Source organism: Pelobates fuscus, chromosome 11 (assembly GCF_036172605.1).
Source record: "Pelobates fuscus isolate aPelFus1 chromosome 11, aPelFus1.pri, whole genome shotgun sequence".
In the NCBI taxonomy this organism is placed as follows: domain Eukaryota; kingdom Metazoa; phylum Chordata; class Amphibia; order Anura; family Pelobatidae; genus Pelobates; species Pelobates fuscus.
The window spans coordinates 40,188,120-40,212,772 of NC_086327.1; the positions used below are offsets into that span (position 1 = coordinate 40,188,120).

A 24,653-nucleotide genomic window follows, 5' to 3' on the forward strand; every position below is an offset into this window, starting at 1 on the left:
CAGACCCGCGCACGCAACCGATCAAATTTACGGAGAAGCGGCTCCTCTGCTTCAAGTATGTCAGCAGGTCGCAGAGGTGTACAACACAGACTATGCCCGCAGGAACTTGGCAGAAGCAAACCCAACAGTCAGCTGCGTGTTCTGTCAGCGAGAAGCCACGTTTTGTGCCCAAATTGCGCTGAGTACCGTAAGTATTTGGCTTAATAATTAGATTTTTGAAGGAGCTTCAGCCACATGCCATTAGCTTGATTGGCTCTCAGGCCCCACACACAATTTTTTTTTTGTTTATTTTTAAAGCCATGCTGTGACATTCCGTGTATAAGACGACCCCCAGTTTTAGCCTAAAACAATTTTGAAAAAAACATAGTCTTATTCAACCCTTTACCAAGGGTTTTTTAATTTCTGTTTTTTTTTAAAAAATCATGTTCCTGATTTGCAGCATTTGGTATGGATTTCAGCCGTGTTCCCTGCGCCTCCTAAATAAGGGCTCTTGGGAGCAATGTAATTGATGGAGCCCCTTCATTGCCAGGATACAATGTTTTGTTAAAACTTGTCTATTAATATGGGGAGGATGGAGGTTAATTATTGCCATTTCTGTCCCTCCCTCCCCCCCAAGTTGTAGCAGCTACTGCTGCCCAACAAGCATATACATTCTATGGCAGGGGTCTTTACAGACTAGAATGACTACAATATGACTGGGCCTTAATAAGTGTAGCCTACTTTAACCCCTTAAGGACACATGACATGTGTGACATGTCATGATTCCCTTTTATTCCAGAAGTTTGGTCCTTAAGGGGTTAATAACTAGTTTTAGACAGTTTTTTATTGTTGCAGTACACCTTAATCTCCACCTAGATGGCGCTGCAGTTAAATAAATCGAAACGCTCTGAGTCTAGTCAATCAAAACACCAGAAGAAGCGAGAACGCTCGCTGGCTTGGGCTGGGCTGGGCTGGGCGTGCCTATCCTAGTGACGTAGTAGCTGAAGGCGGAGTCCACGAAAAAAAAAAAAAAACACACACACGTCAAATGGACGTTTTGTTTCCGGCCGCCATTTTGTGTAGTGAAACCATTGCCCGTGTCCGGTTTGTGGCACCGAGCGGTATCGTTGAAACCAGGCTCTGAGTCGGCGAGGGTGTCCGGTGACGGTCCGGTTGGAGCTGAGTGGGGTCTCCGGGTCCCCAATGACCCGCTGGACTCGGGGAGAGAGAGTCTTCCACAGCGGCTGTAGGCCCCAGGCCTTTCACTGCGAGGAGGCGGCCATCTCGTTCGTGTGAGGACAGACTGCTGAGGTAATATGAAGGCCCACACACACATCCACATATATCAATATAGTGAATACAGCCCCGAGGTACACACTCCTGTACTTCAAATCCCTCCCATTCTCTGAGGCCCTGTGGCTGGCAGAGGGAAGTGGGAGTTGTACGCCAGCAATTCCACCCATTATTTATTTATTCATAAAAAAATTATTTGACCAGAAAAGATCCCTTAAAATTCTTCGTTTTCCAGTATGTCCTGGGCCAACAAATATCCCATTGTTACAATGGGATACAAATATTATGTTAAACTTACACAATGTTAAAATGCACTATTAAAATGAAATGTAACACAAAAGAGGTCAGGGAATTGGAACCCACCGTGATTACCATGACTCTGTGTTGAGATATATGTTGACAGAAATCTATTAAAGGACTTAAGCCTGGAGGAAAATGTGATTTTTTTTATTTATTTTTTGTAATTTTTTTTGTTTGTTTTGAAGCCCAGACGAGCCGCCCTAGCAAGCGTAGTACAAAACTGCAAGAGTTAGTAAATATTGGACAAGGGATGTTTAGCGCCTATGATTCAAAGCAATGCAGTCCCTTATCAGATTTTGGTGAAACTAAAATTTTGTTTTTATATAGATGAACTTTTTGTAACATGAATACTCTTAAATTGCTTTGGAATGTTATGTAAGGCCAGACTTTAAACACCAAAACTACCTTATTGAAACACTGCACATACAGGCGCCACGATTACTTTAAATCATTGAAGTGGTCATGGTGCTTGGAGTAACCCTCTAAAACAGAATGAAAACTGTATATCAATGTATAATAGTTTTATATGCTTTATTGTTACATTAATAGGGCTGAGACATACATATCTAGATCCCAAGTTCCTGCCAGGGCTCTCCTTCAGACATCAATACCAAAGTCACAGGTCCCTAAGAGGACCAAGAGCAACCAACATGGGAGAACAGCTGAATCCAGAGTGGTAAGTTATTTTTTTTTCATTTTCCGCTCTCTCTAAAAAATAAATAAAATGCAAATAGTAAACCTCTCTAACTCTCATACTCAATTCAGATGTAATGGATTAAATTGCTACATCGTGGAGCATTATATGCTTCACATCTGTTTTTGAATGTGTTACAAAGAAAATCTAAAAAGGATGCTCAGATGCAAATATCCTCTCTGCTTGACCTGGGTCTACTTGAAGATGGTCACCCCCATACCAGGGTAAAACGTTTATCCCATAAACACTTGCACAGTAGAAGTTTTAGTGAGATAAGTGATTTATCCCCAGCATAGATTTCAAATATCACTTATGATAAGTGAAACTGCTTTGTAACACTGTAGAGGTCATAAGCTTTTGCATAGCCTAACTCACTTAAAGAACCAATGTTGGTTAAAGGAACACTTCAAGCACCATAACTACCACATCTCGCTGTTTTTGGTTATGGTGCCTGGAGTGCCCTGGCGTCCTCCATAGTAAGTAGTCGAACAGTTTGCAAATGGCTTGCTAACTTACATGTGGTCCACTGAGTATCCTTTACTTCCTCTAGCAGAGGTGGATGCTCCTGCACTATGCTGAACTTTTTGCCAATTAACTGGCCCTACACAGCACTTATGAGTTGTGGGTAGCGAAAGGATGCTCCATGCAGGAGCTTCTGGCTCTCCTGTAGGCTGGGGTAAGTTGCCAGACTGTATGAAAGTGGTTTGACTGCTTACCCTGGATGGGCGCCAGGACACTCCTGGCATCATAACTACTAGAGATCTATAAATGCAAATAATAATAGTGCTGACAGTAAAAGTTTCATTGATATGGTAGTTGGTGTAGACTACAACATAATGCCATGAAAGTGTGTGTGTGTGTGTAGGTATATAAATGCTATGATCAGTCGCATTTAAAACCACTGACAGGTGAAGTGAATAACTGATTATATTTTTACAATGGCATTAGAACTGGGAACCACAGGTTTGAATCCCAGTCAGAACACCTTAGCAGTAAGTGTCCCAGGGCAAGACAATGATATGTATACCCAGCCCACCTCTCTAATATGAGTGTAACAAGAGTCATGCTGGCTCAGACGTCGCACAGATTAACATGGTCCGTGTCAGATTCTAGGGAACCAGTGCAATCTGACACGTGGGCTACTTAAACAAACCATTTCTGGACAAGGAAGTAAGAGAACACAGACCTGCTTGACTGGTACTACAACAACAAACCCAATGAAACTGTATTTAAAGGGACACTATAGTCACCCAGACCACTTCAGCTCAATTAAGTGGTCTGGGTGCCAGGTCCCTCAGGTTTTAACCCTGCAGCTGTAAACATAGCAGTTTCAGAGAAACTGCTATGTTTACATTTGGGGTTAAGCCAGCCTCTAGTGGCTGTCTTCCGGACAGCCACTAGAGGCGCATTTGCGACGCTGGAGGCATATTATGCCTACATCGCGCAGCGCCTCCATAGGAAAGCATTAAGAAATGCTTTCCTATGGCACTTGCCGCGCATGCGCATTTGGCTCCGCGGACAGGGGAGGAGAGGTCACCAGCGCTGAGGGGGCCCGGCGCTGGAATAAGGTAAGCTGCTGAAGGCGTTTTAACCCCTTCAGCGCCACGGGGTGGGGGCACTCTCAGGGCACTATAGTGTCAGGAAAACCACTTTGTTTTTCTGACACTATAGGGATACGGTAGGCACACATACCACTTCAGCTTATTGAAGGGGTCTGGTTGCAATGTCCCATGTTCCTTAATCCTACAATGGTAATTATTGCAGTTTTTGAGAAACTGCAATAATTACCTCTGAGAGTTAACTACTCCTCTAGTGGCGGCTACCAGACAGCCACTAGAGGGACTTCCGGAATCCAAACGGACCTTTTGGTCCGTTATCTGACGCTGGACGTCCTCACGCTATAGGAAAGCATTGAATAATGTTTTTCCTATGGGGAGATACTAATGCGAGCACAGCCATTGTCGCACATGCAAATTAGGTCTCCCCCGCTGGCTGATGTCGGTGGGTGAGGAGCATTGGCAGAGCCTGACCCAGCGCCGAGGGACATCAGCGCTGGATTCAGGTAAGTGACTGAAGGGGTTTTAACCCCTTCAGCTGCGAGGGAGGGGGGGGGGGGGGGGGGTCACTGTAGGATTCTACAGTGTCAGAAAAACTGCTTTGTTTTCCTGGCATTATAGAGTCCCTTTAAAACTGACAGGTGAAGTGAATAATATTCAACATCATAATGGTAACTATGGCTGAATAAACCTTCATCAACCCGAACACCAAAACAGTTATTTACACAACTTTTGACCATTGTCAAGAGGAAGCTATTATCACAGCTAGAATAAGATGGACGACACAAGACATTATACATGAGTCATGAGAAGGAAGAAATTCCTGTATAAGAAAGATGATCGTAGAAAAGCCTTGTCCTTGACCACCGGGCAAGATTTCCAAACATCACTGGGAAAGCTCTGTCCACAGTGCCAACCAGTAACGTTACATAGACCATCAAGCTCCTATATACATCCTCCAGATGCTTGACTACAAGATCAGGCTGAAAGAGAAACCATGTCTGCTTGCTTTTAGAGCCTAAGACTGTAAGCTTACATAAAGGAAACATGTAAGAAGTTGGTAAGCTGGATCAACTTCACACTCCAGAGGCACTGGAAACAACTAAGCTGTCAGACTGAGCAGATACAGCAGAGATGCAGATGCCAAGAAAATACATAAATACCCTCTTTATCAAAAAACCATCCCAGGTGTGTGCACAGCTGCATTGTAACCACATACCAACCCAGAGCAGAGACTGAACAGTATTGTAACACATGGGACATGGGAGAAAGAAATATAACAAATCACCAAAGCCCAGTGGCTTCTAGACCTGAAAGCAGAATACTCATGCTCTCAGAACAGGAACCAGTCACCATCACAGTGGGAGATATCCAACAACAAGTAGCTTATAGGTTGGTCCGCTCCAAAACATGATACTAAGTGTGAGTGAATGATAGCAAAAAGAGGGAAGACGATCAGGAAAGGAGTTCCAGTACCAGAAGGTAAAATAGAAGATGTATAGAACGGCTACAAGCACCTTGGGGTATCACACACATGGCAACCATGAGGAAGAGGCAAGCATGATGGCTACATTCAAGTACCTCCAGAGAGTCACGTCCTGAAGTCTCAGCTCAATGTCAAGAACAAGACCCAAGCCATCAACACACACTCTAAGTGACACAACCACCTGGGGTTGTTTACCTAAATATTCACACAGAATATGGGCTTGATCTGCCTATATCCAGATGGGAGATGCAACAAAGGGTAGTTGAGAATAATGGAGCTAAGATCCTTTTGGGACTTTCAGATTCAGCTAGACAAGCAAATAGTGGCCAGCCATCCTGACATCATGGTAGTAGATGACTGCAGTGGGGGTGGATGTCTGCAGTGGGGGACAGGAAGGTTCGGATCCCGAATTGAAAGGTCGACTATTTTGGAAACTAAAACCAACTGATAAGTCCTTGAGTACTGACTTTTGGAATATAACTAATTTTTGTGTGGTTAAGCACTGGGCACAACTGTTTTAGGACACTGGATTGTAGGACCTCCCAAACTGTGTGTTAAAATGCCAGCACTCTAGATTTGATAAAGATTCTACTTTACTTTAGGAAAATCAAATCAAGTCAATGTTTCAGTTCAAAAATGAAATTTCATCAGGACAACCTGTTGAAAGTAGAATCTTTATGGAACCCTAGAGTGCTGGTTTTCTATGGTGTATTTCTAGTTGCTGAGCACCAGGTATTTTTTTTTTCTTCTATCAGTAGGAGTGCAGAGTATGTGATAAATAGATCTCTCTATCTATCTATCTATCCCCACCACCACACAGGAGGGGTGAAAAAAATCAATGTGTGTTACAGAAGTTGCAAATCGGGTGTTTGTGTTTTTTTTGTTTTTTTTTCTGATGTGCTTTGATCTTTTCATTAAATATAATGCTAATTTATTTCACATAGGATCCAGCAGTACAATGCAAGCAGTGGTATGGAAACACCAATGCATGAAAATCCTGAATGGGAAAAGGCACGCCAAGCTTTAGCAACTATTCAGAAAGATAACTCTAATTCTGCAACTACTAAAGGAGCAGCCAATGATCAAGCAAGCACCCAGGTGAGAATGTATTCATTCACCAGAACTATAATCTACATTTCCAGTTCAAACTTTATAGCCTACATATCCGTGAGCAATCCGTCAGGAAATAAATCTTGCTTTGAAAAAAAATATCCTATATTTGCTCAGCTTCAACTAGGTTCATGCAAAGTGAGTTCTTACAGCTCTCACCATGTTTACTTGCTCACAGGCAGACTTTAGGATAATTTGCTTAATAAACTAATTATGAAAGGGCAATAAGTACATATGTAACATTTCAGAGAACTGACAATCTCTAGACAGTAAAGCAATTTCTTGCACTATTCCCTGCTATTAAAGTGTATCTGTGGGGGCTTCTCCCCCTTACCTGACCCTCTGGTGTAATGTTGTACAACGGCACAGAATGGTGGTCTATTGAAGATCCCGGCAGACCATGACATTAGTTAGATGCAATGGGTAACTATAACACTGTGTAATGTATTGTTTGAACATGCAATGTTTCACTTACATTGGTTTTCTTTTCACTAGTATGCAGCACAGCAAGGAGACGCTGCAATGCAGCATCAATATTATCAATGGTATTCACAGTATAATTATACGTATCCATACAACTACTATTCTTACCCCATGGTATGTATCTCGCTTCTATTGTCCAAAGTTCCAAACCTATGAAATATGCAGTTAGGTTTTTACCTATCTGAGTAAATGTTCCTGTTTCATGTTAAATCCATTAGTGACAACTGGCACCATAACCAAGATAGTGTTATATTGGTGTTATGGTGCATGGATCATTCATTTTTAATTGTAGTTTATTCAATAAGCAGTGAATTGTGATTTGAAAGCTTGGATATCCTTTGTGTCCAATTTCAAATTATAATTTTTTTTTAAATGCTTTTAGTTCATCACAATTGACTATTTATCAAGTAAACACTTGTATTTCCAGTTCAGCTGTTCTTGCCTGAAATTTGCAATTATCGGTCAACTAATGGTTTAGTCAGTAATCCTAATAATGAATGACTTTGTGCACAACAGCATTCCTTGCATGTTATTTTTTTTTTTATATATTTTTTTTTTTTTAAATATTGGATTTACTACAATTGAATGACTTTAAATTTCAATGGTATTTAGACAAATAAGATTAATATACCACCACTTAGAATTTAAAAAACGGAGAGCATACTGTTTAATACCGGCTGTATGCTTGACATGTAGTTCTGTATGATAAAACTGAGAACTACGTTCTACCTGTGTTTATTGAAGTCTTTTATGTATTGCTCTGTTTTTCAGAATATGTATGGGGGGTACCCCACCACGGGGCAATACAGCATGCCAGGTGCTTATCAAGTGACTGCCTCACAGCAGCCTCAAACAGTGGTCCAGCATCAGGGGAATCCTAACCAGGTACACACTAGCAAATTCTGTGCCATATAAAGTTTTATTAAAAATGTACTAAATGTATTTGTGAGCAAATTGTAGAAAAATTAAACTTGCACAGGTCAGTTATAATATAGAAACTTAGCTTTTTTTTCTCTCTCTTGGGTGGTTTGGTAGTATTTGGAAACTTATCTTCAGCTTAAAGGGACACTATAGTCACCTGAACAACTTTAGCTTAATGAAGCAGTGTTGGTGTATAGAACATGCCCCTGCAGCCTCACTGCTCAATCCTCTGCCATTTAGGAGTTAAATCCATTTGTTTATGAACCCTAGTCACGCCTCCCTGCATGTGACTTGCACAGCCTTCCATAAACACTTCCTGTAAAGAGAGCCCTATTTAGGCTTTCTTTATTGCAAGTTCTGTTTAATTAAGATTTTCTTATCCCCTGCTATGTTAATAGCTTGCTAGACCCTGCAAGAGCCTCCTGCATGTGATTAAAGTTCAATTTAGAGATTGAGATACAATTGTTTAAGGTAAATTACATCTGTTTGAAAGTGAAACCAGATTTTTTTTCCCATGCAGGCTCTGTCAATCATAGCAAGGGGAGGTGTGGCCTAGGGCTGCATAAACAGAAACAAAGTGATTTAACTCCTAAATGACAGTGAATTGAGCAGTGAAATTGCAGGGGAATGAGCTATACACTAAAACTGCTTTATTTAGCTAAAGTAATTTAGGTGACTATAGTGTTCCTTTAAACAATTTTAAATGATTTTATTTCCATCGAGAATTACTTTCAATGTTTTCTGTAGCTGAATTTCATGAATATATATATTTTATGTAGGAAACATTGTAGTTTTCATTTTCATTAGCTATAGTTAAATGTGTGTTCCCGGACATCGGATTCTAGCAGTGCACATTATCAGTATTCACATAACTTTATTTTAAACCTTTATTTTTTTTATTTTTTTTTATACTCAAATTTGAATATCTTATGAATCAGATCATTCAGATAACCTAACCAATGCAGCTTACTGCAGTCCTTTGATTTGTGTTGAGTTTTGGTCCCCAGGCATAGGGGTAATCTAACCTCCTAATTATAAGTCCATGTTTCGGTGTGCTGTGAGCCCAGTTCTTACCAAGCAGGGATTGGCTCAGTGCAAGGGTGTAATCGGTTCTGCTGAATCACAGGTGTCCATTTTTGATATACACATTCTCTGCAAGCCCTTTTGGCATAACTAAATTAGTCCTTGAAGGCCTCTCATTATTTGCCCAAGGCATGTGCTAACATATCTTAGTAAAAAATGTTTTGTGTTCTTTTTAAAATCAGGTTTTTCAGATTGTATGCTTTAGCATTCTTTATATCTGGAACATAAGGTAATAACTATTCCGTAGGTCATAACATTGTTTTGCTTTTTGTTTTCAGCCTCCTGTACCTGGTCTAGAAGATAGCATGTCTTATTCTACTGTTCAACCACAGGTTTCTACATCTAATAACCAATCTGCTTCACATCATCAACTTGTCAATCATAGTATGACACAGTCTTGTCCTCAAGGAGGATCATCAAACGGGCATCCTACTCAACAGCATCCAGTATCAAATTCCAATAGTTATAATCAGCATTCCTATAATGATGCTTCCAAACAGAATAAGGGCCAGCAACTGTATAATCGAATGAAGCGTGAGTTGTCTTTTTCATTTGAGCCTAAACTGTTCATTAATCAATTATTTTTTTTGTTCCTATAACCTAAACAGAAAAAGTGGCCTTTTCAAAACCTATTGTATTTTATAGAACTTATCTCCCAAATGTGTGAGTGAAAAGATCTGCTTCAGATTACATACAACACTTGAATAGTGCAACAAATTATTGTTCTTCTGTCATGAAAACTCTAAAGTGCTCTCATTGAGTTTTTTTTAGTTGTGGGATTGTACAGTTAGCATTTCTTGATGCAGATCTTGGTTTAAAAGTGGTAGTGCTTTTATTTTATTAAATTAATTTTTCTTTTTTAAATAAAGATATTTAAGCGTATCAAAATTATAACTGACTACCACTAAATAAATCTCATCTGGTGAATTTAGGGGAAATTAGTTTACTGTTTGGATTAATAAAAAACCAAAATACTTTAAATGCCATACAAAATTGTGCCTACTTCTTTTGTAAAATTGCACTTTCTTAATTAGCTCTGCCATTCATTCATCTTTTCATTGGCTTACTTTTGTTGGACCTTTATAAAGGCAGGTATTAAAATAGTAGCTCTTTTAAGAAGGTAGCCACAAGTTGTCTTTTGCCAAGACCAGTGTAGATTTCAGTCCTGGCCCACTGTTCAGACTGATTAGGGGGGTTGAAACTCAATTAAAATACTTATATTTTTTTCACCTTTTAGAGGCCCCTGGTTCTGGAGGACTGAAGTTTAATATTCAGAAACGTCCTCTTGTAATGGCCAATCAGAATTTTGAACCTGGTGAGCACCATGGTAATTCTGGGCAGCAACAGCAGAAACATATGCATAATCAACTACAGCACCTGCAGCAACCACATCTTCAGCAAACTGAAAAGGGCCGTGATAACAGGTAATGTTACATTTTTGATTCTGTTTGTTCTTTGGCAATGTGTTTATTTTGGAAAAGTGTGTTTTCTATTTTGTTCTGTAACAATTTAAAAAAAAAAAATATCTTCCCAGCAATCCTACTGCAAAGCCAGAAGATTGGCCTCCAGCAATGAAGGACTATGTCCAGCGCTGTTTCACGGCATGTGAGACAGAAGAAGATAAGGACAGAACTGAGAAGCTGCTTAAAGAAGTCTTGCAAGCCCGGCTACAAGATGGATCAGCCTATACCATCGACTGGAGCAGAGAACCTCTTCCAGGGTATGCGCTTAAAAGAGGACACTTCAAGCCTGAAGTGACCCATACTTTTAATCCTTAGGACAGAACTAAAAAAAAAATTCTGTATCACTAGCCATGCCTTAAAAATTACTCATCAATGCAAGGCTGGATGGTCCTTGACACACTTACCAGGGTTGAATTTGTACTCCCTAAGGCAAATACAAATCTTCAATAAGCAGGGTTCAAAATTTTCAAAGTTCCTGCTTCTATATTTCAGGCAGTGCAAAGCACAAAAGGTTTTCACCAGTCAGGAGCCTCTCACTCTTGCATCCTAATGAAGTGGTTTTGGTGCATAGTTGCTACCCTTCTTGTTAGTGTAAAACATTGCACTTTTAGATAAACATATTTGTCTATATTGTGCCGGTAGTGGATAACACACAGACTGCCATAAATGAACCTTCATAATTTAAGCCTTCCATTTTCAATTACCGTATATACTCGAGTATAAGCCGAGTTTTTCAGCACATTTTTTGTGCTGAAAAACCCCAACTCGGCTTATACTCGAGTCAGAGTCTGTATTATGGCAATTTGCATTGCCATAATACAGACAGGGGGGAGAGGGGGGCTGTCAGAGCTGTAACTTACCTTCACAGCAGCTCCTCTCAGCTCCCTTCTCCTCCGCGCCGTCCGTTCAGCACCTCGGTCAGCTCCCAGTGTAAGTCTCTCGCGAGACTTACACTGTGAGCTGACAGAAGAGCTGAATGGACGGCGCGGAGGAGAAGGGAGCTGACAGGAGCTGCTGTGAAGGTAAGTTACAGCTCTGACAGCCCCCCTCTCCCCCCACTGAACTACCAATGACACTGGACCACCAGGAAAGGAGCCCCCCTCCCTGCCATGTATCAAGCAGGGAGGGGGGACGAAAAAAATATAATAATAAAATAAAAAATGATATTTTAAAAATAATATTTTAAATATATTTTAAAAATAATAATAAATAACAAATAATAAAATAAATAAAAATAATAAAAAAATTAATCTAAAAAAAAAATATTACCATTATAATAATTAAAAAAAATAATAAAAATGCCTACCCCCCACCAAGGCTCTGCAACACACTGCACTCATACACACACACACTGCACTCATACAATCACACACACACACACACTGCATTCATACACACACTGCATTCATACACACACTGCATTCATACACACACTGCACTCACACACACTGCACTCACACACACTGCACTCACACACACTGCACTCACACACACTGCATTCATACACACACTGCACTCACACACACACACACTGCACTCACACACACACACACTGCACTCACACACACACACACACACTGCACTCACACACACACACACACTGCACTCACACACACACTGCACTCACACACACACACTGCACTCACACACTCACACACACACACTGCACTCACACACACACACTGCACTCACACACACACACTGCACTCACACACTGCACTCACACACACACACTGCACTCACACACACACACTGCACTCACACACACACTGCACACACACACACACACTGCACACACTGCACACACACACTGCACTCACTCACACACACACACTGCACACACACACACTGCACACACACACACTGCGCTCACACACTGCGCACTCATACACACACACTGCACTCATACACACACACTGCACTCATACACACACACACTGCACTCATACACACACACACTGCACTCATACACACACACACTGCACTCATACACACACACACTGCACTCATACACACACACACTGCACTCATACACACACACACTGCACTCATACACACACACACTGCACTCATACACACACACACTGCACTCATACACACACACACTGCACACACACACACACACACACTGCACTCACACACACACACACACACACACACTGCACTCACACACACACACACACACACACACACTGCACTCACACACACACACACACACACACACACTGCACTCACACACACACACACACACTGTAAATAAATATTCAATTAATATAATTTTTTTAGGATCTAATTTTATTTAGAAATTTACCAGTAGCTGCTGCATTTCCCACCCTAGTCTTATACTCGAGTCAATAAGTTTTCCCAGTTTTTGGGGGTAAAATTAGGGTCCTCGGCTTATATTCGGGTCGGCTTATACTCGAGTATATACGGTAACTTCACTTTCCACGTCATAACACACCTCATACAGAACACTGTGTTAATGCTTCTCATAGAGCATAGAAGCATTGACTTGGACAAAAGTCTTCAAAACTGATGACTTTGCCATTTGTTAAACAGTTGCAGAGAGAAGTGTGTTCCAATGATGGAACACATTCTTAGTGTTATATATTAAACTACCAGTGTTATTTGCTTTTTTCACTTTCTATTTATTATTTTTTTCGTTGTTTTCTTCTGGACCTGCTTTATTTTGTTTAAAAAAAATGTTCAGTAGCAGTATGTTGTATACTCAGCACTGTGGCCTTTGTAAAGCCAACTGATTGTTTTCAGGGTAATTAACTAAATACTGAGTTGTCGCAAATCTGAATAGCAAAGTTGAGACTGAAATAGCTGATCAGGACTAACTCCTAGTTGTCTATAGTAACAACTTATCTATTTTATCCTCAATATTGCTGTTCTAATTTGCTAGACTTCAGGGTTAATGAATGACCCTGTAAGTTTGTTTCTGTTATCTTGCAAAATTAACTAAACAATGTGTACTATAATATAGAATAGTATATTAAGGGACGCTATAGTCCCCAAAGCAACGTTAGCTTAATGAAGCAGTTTTGGTGTTTAGATCACTCCTCTGCAGTCTAATTGCTCAATTATCTGCCATTTAGGGGTTACATCACTTTCTTTATGTTGTTCTAGTTACATTTCCCTGCATTTTGCATTAAGTATCCTTTCTAAATTCTTCCTGTAAAGAGTTATCTAATCTTTACACTTCCTTTATTACTAAATCTGTTTAATTTAGAATTTCCTATCTTCTGCTCTGTTAATGGCTTGATGGGCACTACAGGAGCCTATTGTATGTAATTAAAGTTCAATTTACAGAGCCAGAGATGAAAACTTTTAAATTGCGTTACATCTGATTGAAAATTAAACCATTTTATTTTCGTGCAAGTTGTCAGTCACAGCCTGGGGAGATGTGACTAGGGCTTCATAAACAGAAACAAAAGTGATTTAACTCCTAGATTGCAAACAATTGAGCTTTGAAACTTCAGAGACATTATCTATACACCAAAACTGATTCATTAAGCTAAAAATGTTTTGGTTACTATAGTTTCCCTTTAACTTTCCTTAAAATGGATCAAAAGGAGCGATTTAAAGGGCTACTATAGTCACCCAGACCACTTCAGCTCAATGAAGTGGTCTGGGTGCCAGGTCCCTCAGGTTATACTTTATCATACAGTGTTGCACTATTGTCTTATTTTATTTTTTGTAGATCTACAGCTGTATCCTCCTTTTGTATATATCCCCTCAGGTATTAACCCTGCAGAAGCAAACTTGGCAGTTTCATAGAAACTGCTATGTTTACATTGCAGGGTTAAACCAGCCTCTAGTGGCTGTCTTCCATATTATGCCTCCATCACGCAGAGCGTCCATAGGAAAGCATTGAAAAATGCTTTCCTATTGACAGCTTGAATGCGCACATGGCACTTGCTGCGCATGCGCCTTCGGCTCCGCTGACGTCGGCAGAGTGAGCTGGTGCGGCAGGGGAGGAGAGGTCACCAGCAAGCCCTGGCGCTGGAATAAGGTGAGCTAAAACCCCTCCAGCCCAACGAGAGGGGGACCCTGAGGGTGGGGGCACCCTCAGGGCACTATAGTGTCAGGAAAACCGCTTAGTTTTCCTGACACTATAGTGATCCTTTAAGGCTGAACTTGATGGATGCTTGTCTCTCTTTTCAGTCTGCAAACATTTAGATGATCTAATATTACTAAAAAAGGGACTCGAGACACCAGTACAACTTTAATGCATTTGATGGATTTTGGCCTCATTAATATTTTTTTATAGGTTTTGCACATAATGTGAAATAATGCTGCATCATAAGTCACACTTAAAATACAGCATATTGAGGTCAAAATCTATAAAATGCATTAAAATTGTACTGGTGCCTGGAGTGTCCCATTTAGATTGTCTAATATTAATTAAAATGTTACACAGGCTGAAAAGAGACAGGCGTTCAAGTTCAGCCTCTCATCTTTCCTTTAAAATGCATTGAAGTAATATTGGTACATGGACTGTATCTTTAACCTTGTTTATTTATTGCAAAATCAATTTGTGTTTTTATGGTCAATCTTTGAATTTTATTAAATTTAGGAAGGATAGTGTAAAAGAGAGCCCAAAAAAGAAGCGGTGGGAACCTTCTTTTCTCCAATCACCCCATGGCAGCACCATTACCGTCACACAGTCTGCAAGAGGTGGAGGGAACCTACGGGGCCGATTTAGTAGTTTCCCTACAAAGTTTGGGAATCGTAATGTCTTCATGAAAGAATCCAGCTCATCAAGTGCAGGGTCCCGGTCCAGATCAAGGTCTCCTCCACACACTCCTCACAGACGACACCGCCGCAGGTTAGAAACAAGACATTTTTACATGTACTATTCTTTTTTTGATGCACAATCTCCACTTGGATTTGTGTTGCTTCTAAAATGTATTCTATTAATTTGTTTGACCACAGTGATTCAGACTCTGAAAGCTCTGTATCCAGTAATGAAATTCGAGGCCGGAAAAATTTTCAAAAAGTGCGTGGTCGGGGTGGTCACATGGATCGTGGTCGAGGAAAGTCGCAGAGGGGTAAAAGGTACGTGATGTGGACTGATATTTCACAAAAAATGGGCTTTGTCAATACTGGTTCTCTAAGGTACACAAAGCAATTAACCCTTTAATACCAAAACCATGTCAATTCTGGTTCTCTATGGTACACACAGCAATTAACCCTTTAATAAAAAACCATGTATGCATAATTTAAGGGGCCCTTTTTGAAGCACCAAAACAACTATAGCTTAATGAAGGGATTTTGGTGGATAGATCATGCCCCTGCAACCTCCTGCTCAATTTTCTACCATTTAGGCAGCCCTAGCAACTCCTCTCGTACCAGTGTTTTCATAGCATCCCGACACTCTCCCTGTAGAAATAAATATTTCTTTATTGCAGTGTGTTTACATTAGAACTTATTTCCCTCTATTTTTAATTGCCTGCAACTGCCTCCTGTGTGTGATTAAAGTTAATTTAAAGGACCACTCCACAACTGTAAAGCACCTCGGCACCCTGAAGTGCTTTATGAGTAAGGAGTATCCCATTTCAAAGGCCTTTTATACAAGTGCCCATAACTATGATCGCTTATTCAACGGTATACCATCTCCAACTTGAAAACAGGTCTTTTTTTTTTTTTTTTTCAGCAAACACTCTAGTAGGAGACAAAATATATTTTTATAAAACCCCAAATGTTACACACGTCACACCCGAATAATTACTATCCCAATAATACCTTCAAGAACACATCTTTATGCTAATCTGACTGAATACATTAGTCGAAGGAATACACTAGCAATATGTCCTTTCTCTATTATTAGCCCTAAGTAAGTAACACAAAAACACTGAAATGGCAGTTAATATGTAATGTAGTTAAATACAAAGTTATGCAATTGGGGTTGAGGAATGCACAAGTAACTTACATCCTGAATGTTAGTAAGGCAAAGCACATGAGAAGGATTTAGGAATGGGTATAGATCTCAAACTAGGCAACAATGTCTGACAATTACTAGTTAAGACCAGTAAGGTGGCTTCAACAAGGGGCATTCATTTTTGAGGCAAAAATATAATTGACTTTGTGAATCAATGGTGAGGCCTTATCTTGAATATGCTGTGAAACTTTAGGCAGTGGCAGGTTACAAAATTAATTGGGAGAATGGAAAATTTTAGTTATGAATAAAGGGTCATAAATCCACTTAGTTTAGAAAAGCGATGCCTCTGAGTAAATATAACATTTATACATATGTATTTAAATATATGTATGTATAAATATATATATTTGGGGTCAGTGCATTTTTTTTTTTTTATTTTTTTTTTTTTTATTGATGTAGCATCAATGTATGCTGCAGGACCTTAATTCTAAAAGAGGATAGGACAACAAGTGAAGAGTTGAGGGAGGTCCTGGTCAAATAAGCGCACATTCTATTAAAATTAATATTTTTTGATACATTTTTCAAAATTTTCATAATCATTTTAAAAGTTTACTCAGAAATATTAAATCATTTGGAAAGCTTTACCAGCATTTAAATTGAGGCCTTTAGAAGAAATTTATGGAAATAGTTCTATACTCTGCACTACAGCTTTGGTTGTTCAGGAATTCTCAATAAACTGGTTTAATTTCAGTTGTGTAAATAAGACTGCCTAAACAAATGATTAAACTATCTCAATGGACCCGAATTTGTGTTTTAGCTACCGATGGCTTTTCAGGGAGGATGAGTCGTACAATGTGGGCTTTAAATAGCCTACATGCTGGCTATGGACAATACCTAATCAAAGGAGGATGACTGATTTACAGCCACACGTGCCAATTATTGTGCTAGTTATTAAGGGATGGGCCAGGCGGAATCATAAAAGTGGATAGGGTAGCTGTCTGAATCAGACTAATGGATAAGAATGCAAAATAAACACAGACCCCCTGTTACAGAACATACCATGCTCACAGACACCCCCTTAAAAGGACACTGTGGGAACTGTAACTGTTTTATCTCACTGAAGTGTCTACAGTGCCTGGGGTCCCCTAGTACCATTCTTCCATTTAGTGATAAACTGTTTTTAATGCTATATAAAGAGTTCTCAGCAGCTCATCCCTCCTCCACCTGCTCAGGCTAATGAAGCATTAGCCTGAGCAGCAATGGGTGGCTGTAACTGGCTGAGTGTCAGCTGACCTCATCAGCCTATCACAGTGCCCATTTCAGGTATGAATTATGGCTAGAAGGAAGTGTGCTATCAGCCTTAACCACACCTTCAGTTGGATGGGGCTTTGGGAAGTCAGGACTCACATTTAGCATTAAACCTCTCAAAAATGGTTTAACACTGGATGGAGAGACAGTCCCAGGGTACTCCAATCACCACAATCAATTTAATGAAAATAAATCATTAGTGTTTCTTTAATGCGAGGAATATGAACAGCCAAACTCGCTCGAGAGAGCGCCTATCTGCAAAAATGAATGTATACAAGTTTTTTTTTAAATAGTGCGCTCATAATTACGCCTGATCTCATACCATGTAACTGGGAAAGATTACATTTTTGATTTCCCCTACCCCAGAATTATCTTGGTCAAGGAGAATACCACTACTTTGTTAATTACTGATTATAAAATCAATCCCTGAAAATGGATATGAAGCTAATGCTACTTACCATTATAAAATGTTAATATATTCGGTAGTAACTGACATTGCGAAAATATTTTTAATATATTAATCCTTTCAAATATTATCAAATAGAAAGGAAATAGTTTTTTTTTTTTTTTATCTTCCCTGATACACTGCATAAAGTGAAACCGGAAAGACCACATAGACTAACTGTCGGTTTTCAAACACTGTCCGACCGATGCGTGTATTTGGCTGAACGATCCTGTCAAATACTAATGGTAGGGATAGCGATTTATAATTTTATGCACATACTTAATTAAAAAAAATATTTCAGTACTTGCTGAATTTTTTTATATTTTTAAGGTGACTTGTCTTTGAAGTAAACCCCCTTCCCAATAAACGTCTGGTCCTTTGATCATTGCCTAAAATGCTATTATGGGAGACTGAAAAAAATCCTCATTGATACCACAACCTGAAAGTGATTTTTTTTTTTCACTTTTTTTATTTTATTTATTTTTTATAAACTTGTCGGCATTACTTTGTAAAGTATGCCAAACCAGTTTATTTTAGAGTGTTGATTTAATATTCTTAGTATAGCCAAAGATCATCAAGTATCTCTGTTCTCAAATTATACAAATATCCTTTTCAGGAATGATCAAAGCTTCAATAAGAAAAACCGGAAAAAAAATACTATGGATTTTGAAGACCCTGAAAAGGAATTTAAAAGGGAAAAAAGAGCTGCTCGTTTTCAGCATGGCCATGGTACCAAGAAGTTGCGAATCGAACCTCTTGTGCTGCAGATAAACAATTTGGATGCTGGAGGATCTGATGGCTTTGATTGGAATGAGCTGAAAATTGTTGGTTCCTGTCAGGACATAACCAAACATTATTTACGTCTAACTGGTGCACCTGACCCATCAACTGTGCGACCAGTACCTGTAAGAATCTTTATTTACTTCTCTTACAAAATCAGTTTTAAAAAATAAATAAATAAAGCTTTCCTTTTACTTGTCCTTATAATACGTAACTAAATGTTTTGGAAAATTAGTAAATTAAAGGAAGGCCATGAAATTGCTTCTTCTCAGAATTGATTAGTAAAATGTTAATTGTGCCACATTTTCAGGTATTAAGAAAATCTCTGACAATGGTGAAAGGACATTTTCAGGAAAAGCAGGATTATGCTTTTGCTTGTGAACAGATGAAATCAATACGTCAAGATTTAACGGTATGTGTTCCAGTGAAAATGAAAGGTGAAGATTAAATGCTGGCATTTACATAGTGTTTTTAACATCAATATCTTTCACAGGTTCAGGGAATTAGAACAGAATTTACGGTGGAAGTTTATGAAACACATGCACGTATAGCACTTGAAAAGGTAGGATTCTGTTACATATTCATGTCATGCTGGTTTGAATTTCCTTATGGGTGTTATAGATGGGCAAGAGAACTAAAAAATGTCTGTCATCTCAAACTTGTCTGTCTTCTATTGTTTACTTATATCCTATTTCGAAATCTGTTCTTTTCTTATATATTGAAATATTTCTCTTTAAAACAAGACAAATTTAGCTACACTTGGCAATCTTGACAAAAGGCGGAGTTTAAGGCAAGCATCACCCTTTTGTTAGCTTAACAAAGTAAGTGGAGTTTGCAATAAGCTCCACTTTTTTGGTCACAATTGCCAAACAATTTTTTGAAGAGCAGTAGATCAGAAATTAAGAAAAGGACAAATTCTGAAAGGAAGAGAAGAGGAAATAATAGGAGAAAGATATGTTTAAGGTAACTTGTAACTCATTGGTTGTGTGGTCCTAGGTATATCTCCTTTTTACTATGGTTGTTCTTGGTAAAAGATGTGTACAAGAAAGGTAAATGTTAAATAGAGCAATTATGCTAATATACCTCCAAATAGTCGTATATTTGGCAGAAAAATCCAGATTTTTGTTCTCATGTTCTATATTCTGCTTCTGGAGATTACAAAATTTTCCTTGGTAAAAACAAACTGCTTGCAGGGTTGCTTCAACAGCACTTTGCACGTGGGTAAACTTGAGAGGGGGTTAGCAGAGCATCCCATCCTATATTAATGCATCCCAGTTTGTTCTGAAAAACCTTTGTGCTGATATTTTGATTGCTTGCTTAATTAAATCTAAACAAATAAAGCAGTAACTAAAATATTATCTGTACTGTCTAATATCAGGGTGATCATGAGGAATTCAACCAGTGTCAAGCTCAACTGAAATCCTTATATGTGGAAAATACTTCTGGGAACGTCGGAGAGTTTACTGCATATCGTGTCTTGTATTATATCTTCACCCAAAACTCTGGTGGTAAGGCTGTTAATCATATAGTAATGCTAGCCTACATTTATTATTTAAACTGTAGTTTTTACATTTTATTTAATTCTGTCTTCAGATTTAACAACCGAACTGGCGCATCTGACCAAAGACTTGAAGACTGACCCTTGTGTTGCACATGCACTTGGCCTTCTGAATGCGTGGGCACTTTCAAATTATCATCGTTTTTTCAAGCTTTACCGTGAATCGCCACGAATGTCGGGGTATCTCATCGACAAGTTTGCAGACAGGGAGCGGAAGGCTGCCCTTAAGGCGATGATTAAAACGTATGTGAAAGCCAACGTTTTAGTTACCCAAATCAAGGTCTCTCTTTTTAGTTTTTCTATAGCACGCTGGGCCTTAACATTCACAGAAAATGTATGTGCGTGCTATTTTATTACTAAAATGTTTTTTACAGGACCTATAAACAAAGGACAGAAGCATGATGCATGCGCTGCCGTATATACTTTTTGTGTAGGCCCCATTTTAAATAATAACTTCAACTTTATTTCAAAGATGCATTCTAATGAAGTAGTGAAAACACACTTTTCAAATAATCTTTAGGGGAGTGCAAATATTAGTGCAGTTTAAATGTTCATGGTAAAACAGGGAACTATTTTTTTTTTAATTTTCTCCATAGAAGTGAGGGTAAGTAAATCTAACAGTGGTTGATTCTAACGTGTATTGTGCAAAAAAAACAACTTAGAAGGGCCAAAAACATGATTATCAAGCAAAATGACTATTTCACAAAGGGGTTACTAATAGTGTTGCTGAATAGCTATTAGTTATACAAATGCACAATGATACACTGGTATGAATACAAATTGGAGGTTTTAAATCTTAAAGATATGGTGAAAATGGCCAACTTTTTTTGAAAAATAAGTCTTGAATAATAATTTGATTGCACTCTATTGTGTTAAGCCTACTAACTACCCCTGTATTGGTCAATTTTTTACTTATATAAGGTATTTATATATGGATGATCACATCCTAGTTGTAATCTACATCACTTATGGAAAGGTAACCTATTTATCCCATGAGAATCTTCTCTTATTATTATTATTGCCATTTATATAAATGCTATACTTCTGAGAAGACTAGTTATGTGCCCATGTGAGGAGAGAGGGGTGGGGTTTTTGACACAAGAAATCTAGTCAAGGCTATAAATGCCAATGGAGATATTAAGCCCAAAACCTAGGCAGATGTATACATGATTATTCGAACATCTAATTGAACTTGCATTCAATAGTAATGAAAATTAAACATTGCATCTGTGAATGGTTGCACTCACAATTGTTTGCATCCATTGTAGACAATTGCAAGCTTAAGGTAAGTATCTTTTTATCTATAAATTGCTGGCGATTTCACCAGCACAGTATTTAAATTAGTTGTGTACCTGCTTGAAGTGGAATCTTGTATCCACATATATGAATGTCACTTTAAACTTATTCTTGTATGTAGATGGTAATATGCTGGTCTGTGTAAGTATATTTTCTTTTGACACCTAGTTGGTTGCAGCGTTGTGGGGTTTTTGTTTTGGGCTTTTTTCTTTTTCTTTTTTTTTTTTAAGTGGATGGCATGAGATAAAATAAAACAAAAGCCAGGAACGTCCTGTACATTTGCCAGGAACTCTACTGTGCATCAGTTTAATGCATGTCTGTAGAATCTTATAGGTCTACTGTATATCACAGGGAAAAAACGAAAAGGAACTGCACACAAATCTCATGGATGCTTTACCAGGGCCAGCACCAGACCAGCACAGTTTTAAGTAGCAGTGGAAGAAAGAGGGTCCAGACATTCCAATGCTCTATAGGCACATTTATTGAAACAGGGAGAACGCCACACGGCATTGTAACAGGGAAAAAAAGACATGGCGTGTTGGGGAAACTTTATCAAATTAAATTCATGATAAAGTTATTCAGAAGTATATGGATGGGTGCGTTTTTAGTTTTTATGGGTGTGGTTGTGTAAGAAAATAAATATGGAGAGAAAACATAAGGTAGCCCAACTTATTGTTCAGCTCCTTATTAAGAGCAAAGGTCAACAAAAAATAGCCACTGTCCTGCCAAACATATCATATGTTAATTTCCTTTGGAATTATACAATAATACATTATAGCAAACAAGAAATAGTTTACAAATATTCATGCTTTGATAAAGCTCTAGCTTTATGTATTTTCAGAAGGTGGGTATAATTTGTGCGTAATGAAAACATTATTTCAGGTTATTTTGTCACAATTATGATTGTTCTAACCTCTCTTTTACTCCTTTTTCCTCCACTGCTTTTTTGTTTTGTTTTAAATCTTTAGTTTTCGGCCGGTGCTGCCAGTTTCCTACGTTCAGTCAGAATTGGCCTTCGAGAGTGAGGAAGAGTGCCAGAGTTTCCTGGCTTCTTTATCTTTGGTGTATGCAGGGAGCGACGTCAGCAAGATTGACTGCAAGCAGAGCTTAGCAGTCTTGTCAAACTTCTAAATTGGTCCCTATATATATATATATACATTAATGTGTTCAACACATTTAATTGTTCACACCAAGTGTGAAAGATTGTTCAGGTTCTTGCATTTTTACATAAAATGGTCATTTTTTTTTTTTATTACTTGCCTCTGGATCAGAGGACAGAATGACCACATCTATGCATCCCAAAATCATTTTTGGTGAACTAAAATGGCAAAGAACAAATCTTTATAGAAGCATCACAGTCTTGAATGATTGTTTTGTTGGCAAGAGATATTTTGTGTACATATATTTATATATAGTATTTTCATCCAGTAATTTCTATCAATTGGCATCATACCCATGGTTTTAAAGAAAAGTTCAAGTATGATCTGAAACAGTATTTGGCTCCAATGTTAAAGTTTTGTAAACTTAATGGAGTTGTGCTCTAAAAGTGTTAAGTATACAGTGTTTTTGTTTCCAGAATGTAGTTCTGTAAAATTTACATCACACTGCCTCATTGGGAGTTACATACACAGGACAGGAAGAGCTGACAGGTTACTGTAGATGAAACATGCAAAGACGTTTTCTTGAGGGAATGAGCAATTTTATTTAAGCACAACAAAGAAACTAGAAAGATGACTGCATCTATCACTAAATTTCAAACATTTCAGTAGGCTTCCTGTAAATAAGGTTTCAGTTTTTTTTTTTGTGCTTTAAATGTATATTTGTTATCAAAGATTACTTTTGATGTAAACAAAAGATTTTTATTTTTTGTAAGTTTAATTTTACTTTTTTTTTTTTTGTAAATTGTAAATGTTTATATGGTCCTGTTAATAATAGAAACTAACAATGTCTCAGTTTCTTCTCTCTTTACCTCGTCTGTACAAGCCTCTGTCCATCTGCTGCACAGAAGTATACACATGTAGCTGTGGAGAGAAGGCAACACTCAAAAATAAAAGCCAACTCAAACATTGGGAGAAAACAAGCTTCATATGCAACGCTTCTTGGTGGAATAAGAGACTTACACTTTTAAAGAACTTTTATCATCCAACAAGTCTTCAAAAGAAGATTGGCGTTCACATGAGTTCAAGAACATCACGGCACCTGCCAAAAATGACCTGGAACCATTTGCTGCTGGATCCTTGCCACCAGTGAGAAGATCCGTTTCAATTTGTTTAATATATTCATATTCTTTTCCTCCTGTCCCCACCTCCCTTTGTTTTAAATTTTTTTTTTTTTCCCCTCCTTTTCCTTATCCTTCTTTAAGAGCAAAATTATACTTTGCTCCCCCTGTTTTTGCAGGTAAATATTAAGTTTGTCCACATATTTTAATACCTTTTTTCCTTCACCTGTCAGAATTATCTGTATTTTCCATCTCCACCTTTCTCTTATACAGCACTTTCATTTTCTGAGCCTCCCCTCTTCTCCCAGCTTGGAAGATGTTACTGTTTTGACAATGTGCAATCATGAGCAACCGATAGCTGCTCTTCATTTGCAGATTGTTTTCATTTTCTCCTTTCAATAAATTGAGTTGCAGACAATGGTGTTTTGTTTTAATTAACCCCTTAAGGATGGCGTGCGTTATATGCCGGCCTTAAGGGGTCGGTCCTTAAAGCCACATATTGGAATAGATCATCACCGCTGTCTTGTTGACTTACCCGGTCACCGTCGGTGGGCACAATCCTGGGGACTACCTGAGAGCAGATTTGGCCCTCCTGCGACATGTGAGCACAGGATCCTTGCGATCACATGTCTATCTGCATCTGTGCCTGCAGGCCCATTATATATTTAAAAAATGTGTGTGTGTGTGTGTATGTATGTGTATGTGAGGCATGGGCTGCACTCACGGTCTTCCAATACAAAAAAACTATTTCATCAAATCAGCAAATCAGATTTGCTGATTTGATGAAATTAAG

The 24,653-nt window shown here is 38.6% G+C and overlaps 1 protein-coding gene across 2 annotated transcripts; it reads left to right on the forward strand.

Annotated features, from left to right (window-relative positions):
* Positions 1-1,027: 1,027 nt before the first annotated feature.
* LENG8 (leukocyte receptor cluster member 8) lies at positions 1,028-24,278 on the forward strand. Of its 2 annotated transcripts, XM_063436442.1 has the most exons (16): positions 1,028-1,290; positions 2,122-2,248; positions 6,253-6,406; positions 6,914-7,015; positions 7,673-7,786; positions 9,184-9,439; positions 10,143-10,329; positions 10,440-10,625; positions 14,951-15,202; positions 15,310-15,432; positions 18,625-18,913; positions 19,099-19,200; positions 19,282-19,350; positions 20,167-20,296; positions 20,382-20,589; positions 22,611-24,278. In XM_063436442.1, exons 2-16 carry the CDS (start codon positions 2,223-2,225, stop codon positions 22,771-22,773), a joined length of 2,361 nt encoding a protein of 786 aa, XP_063292512.1. In that variant the 5' UTR covers positions 1,028-1,290; positions 2,122-2,222; the 3' UTR covers positions 22,774-24,278. The 2 variants fall into 2 exon arrangements, with proteins under 2 accessions (XP_063292512.1, XP_063292511.1); XM_063436441.1 differs by lacking the exon at positions 22,611-24,278 and having other exon boundaries at positions 20,382-22,157.
* The last annotated feature ends 375 nt before the right edge of the window (positions 24,279-24,653 follow it).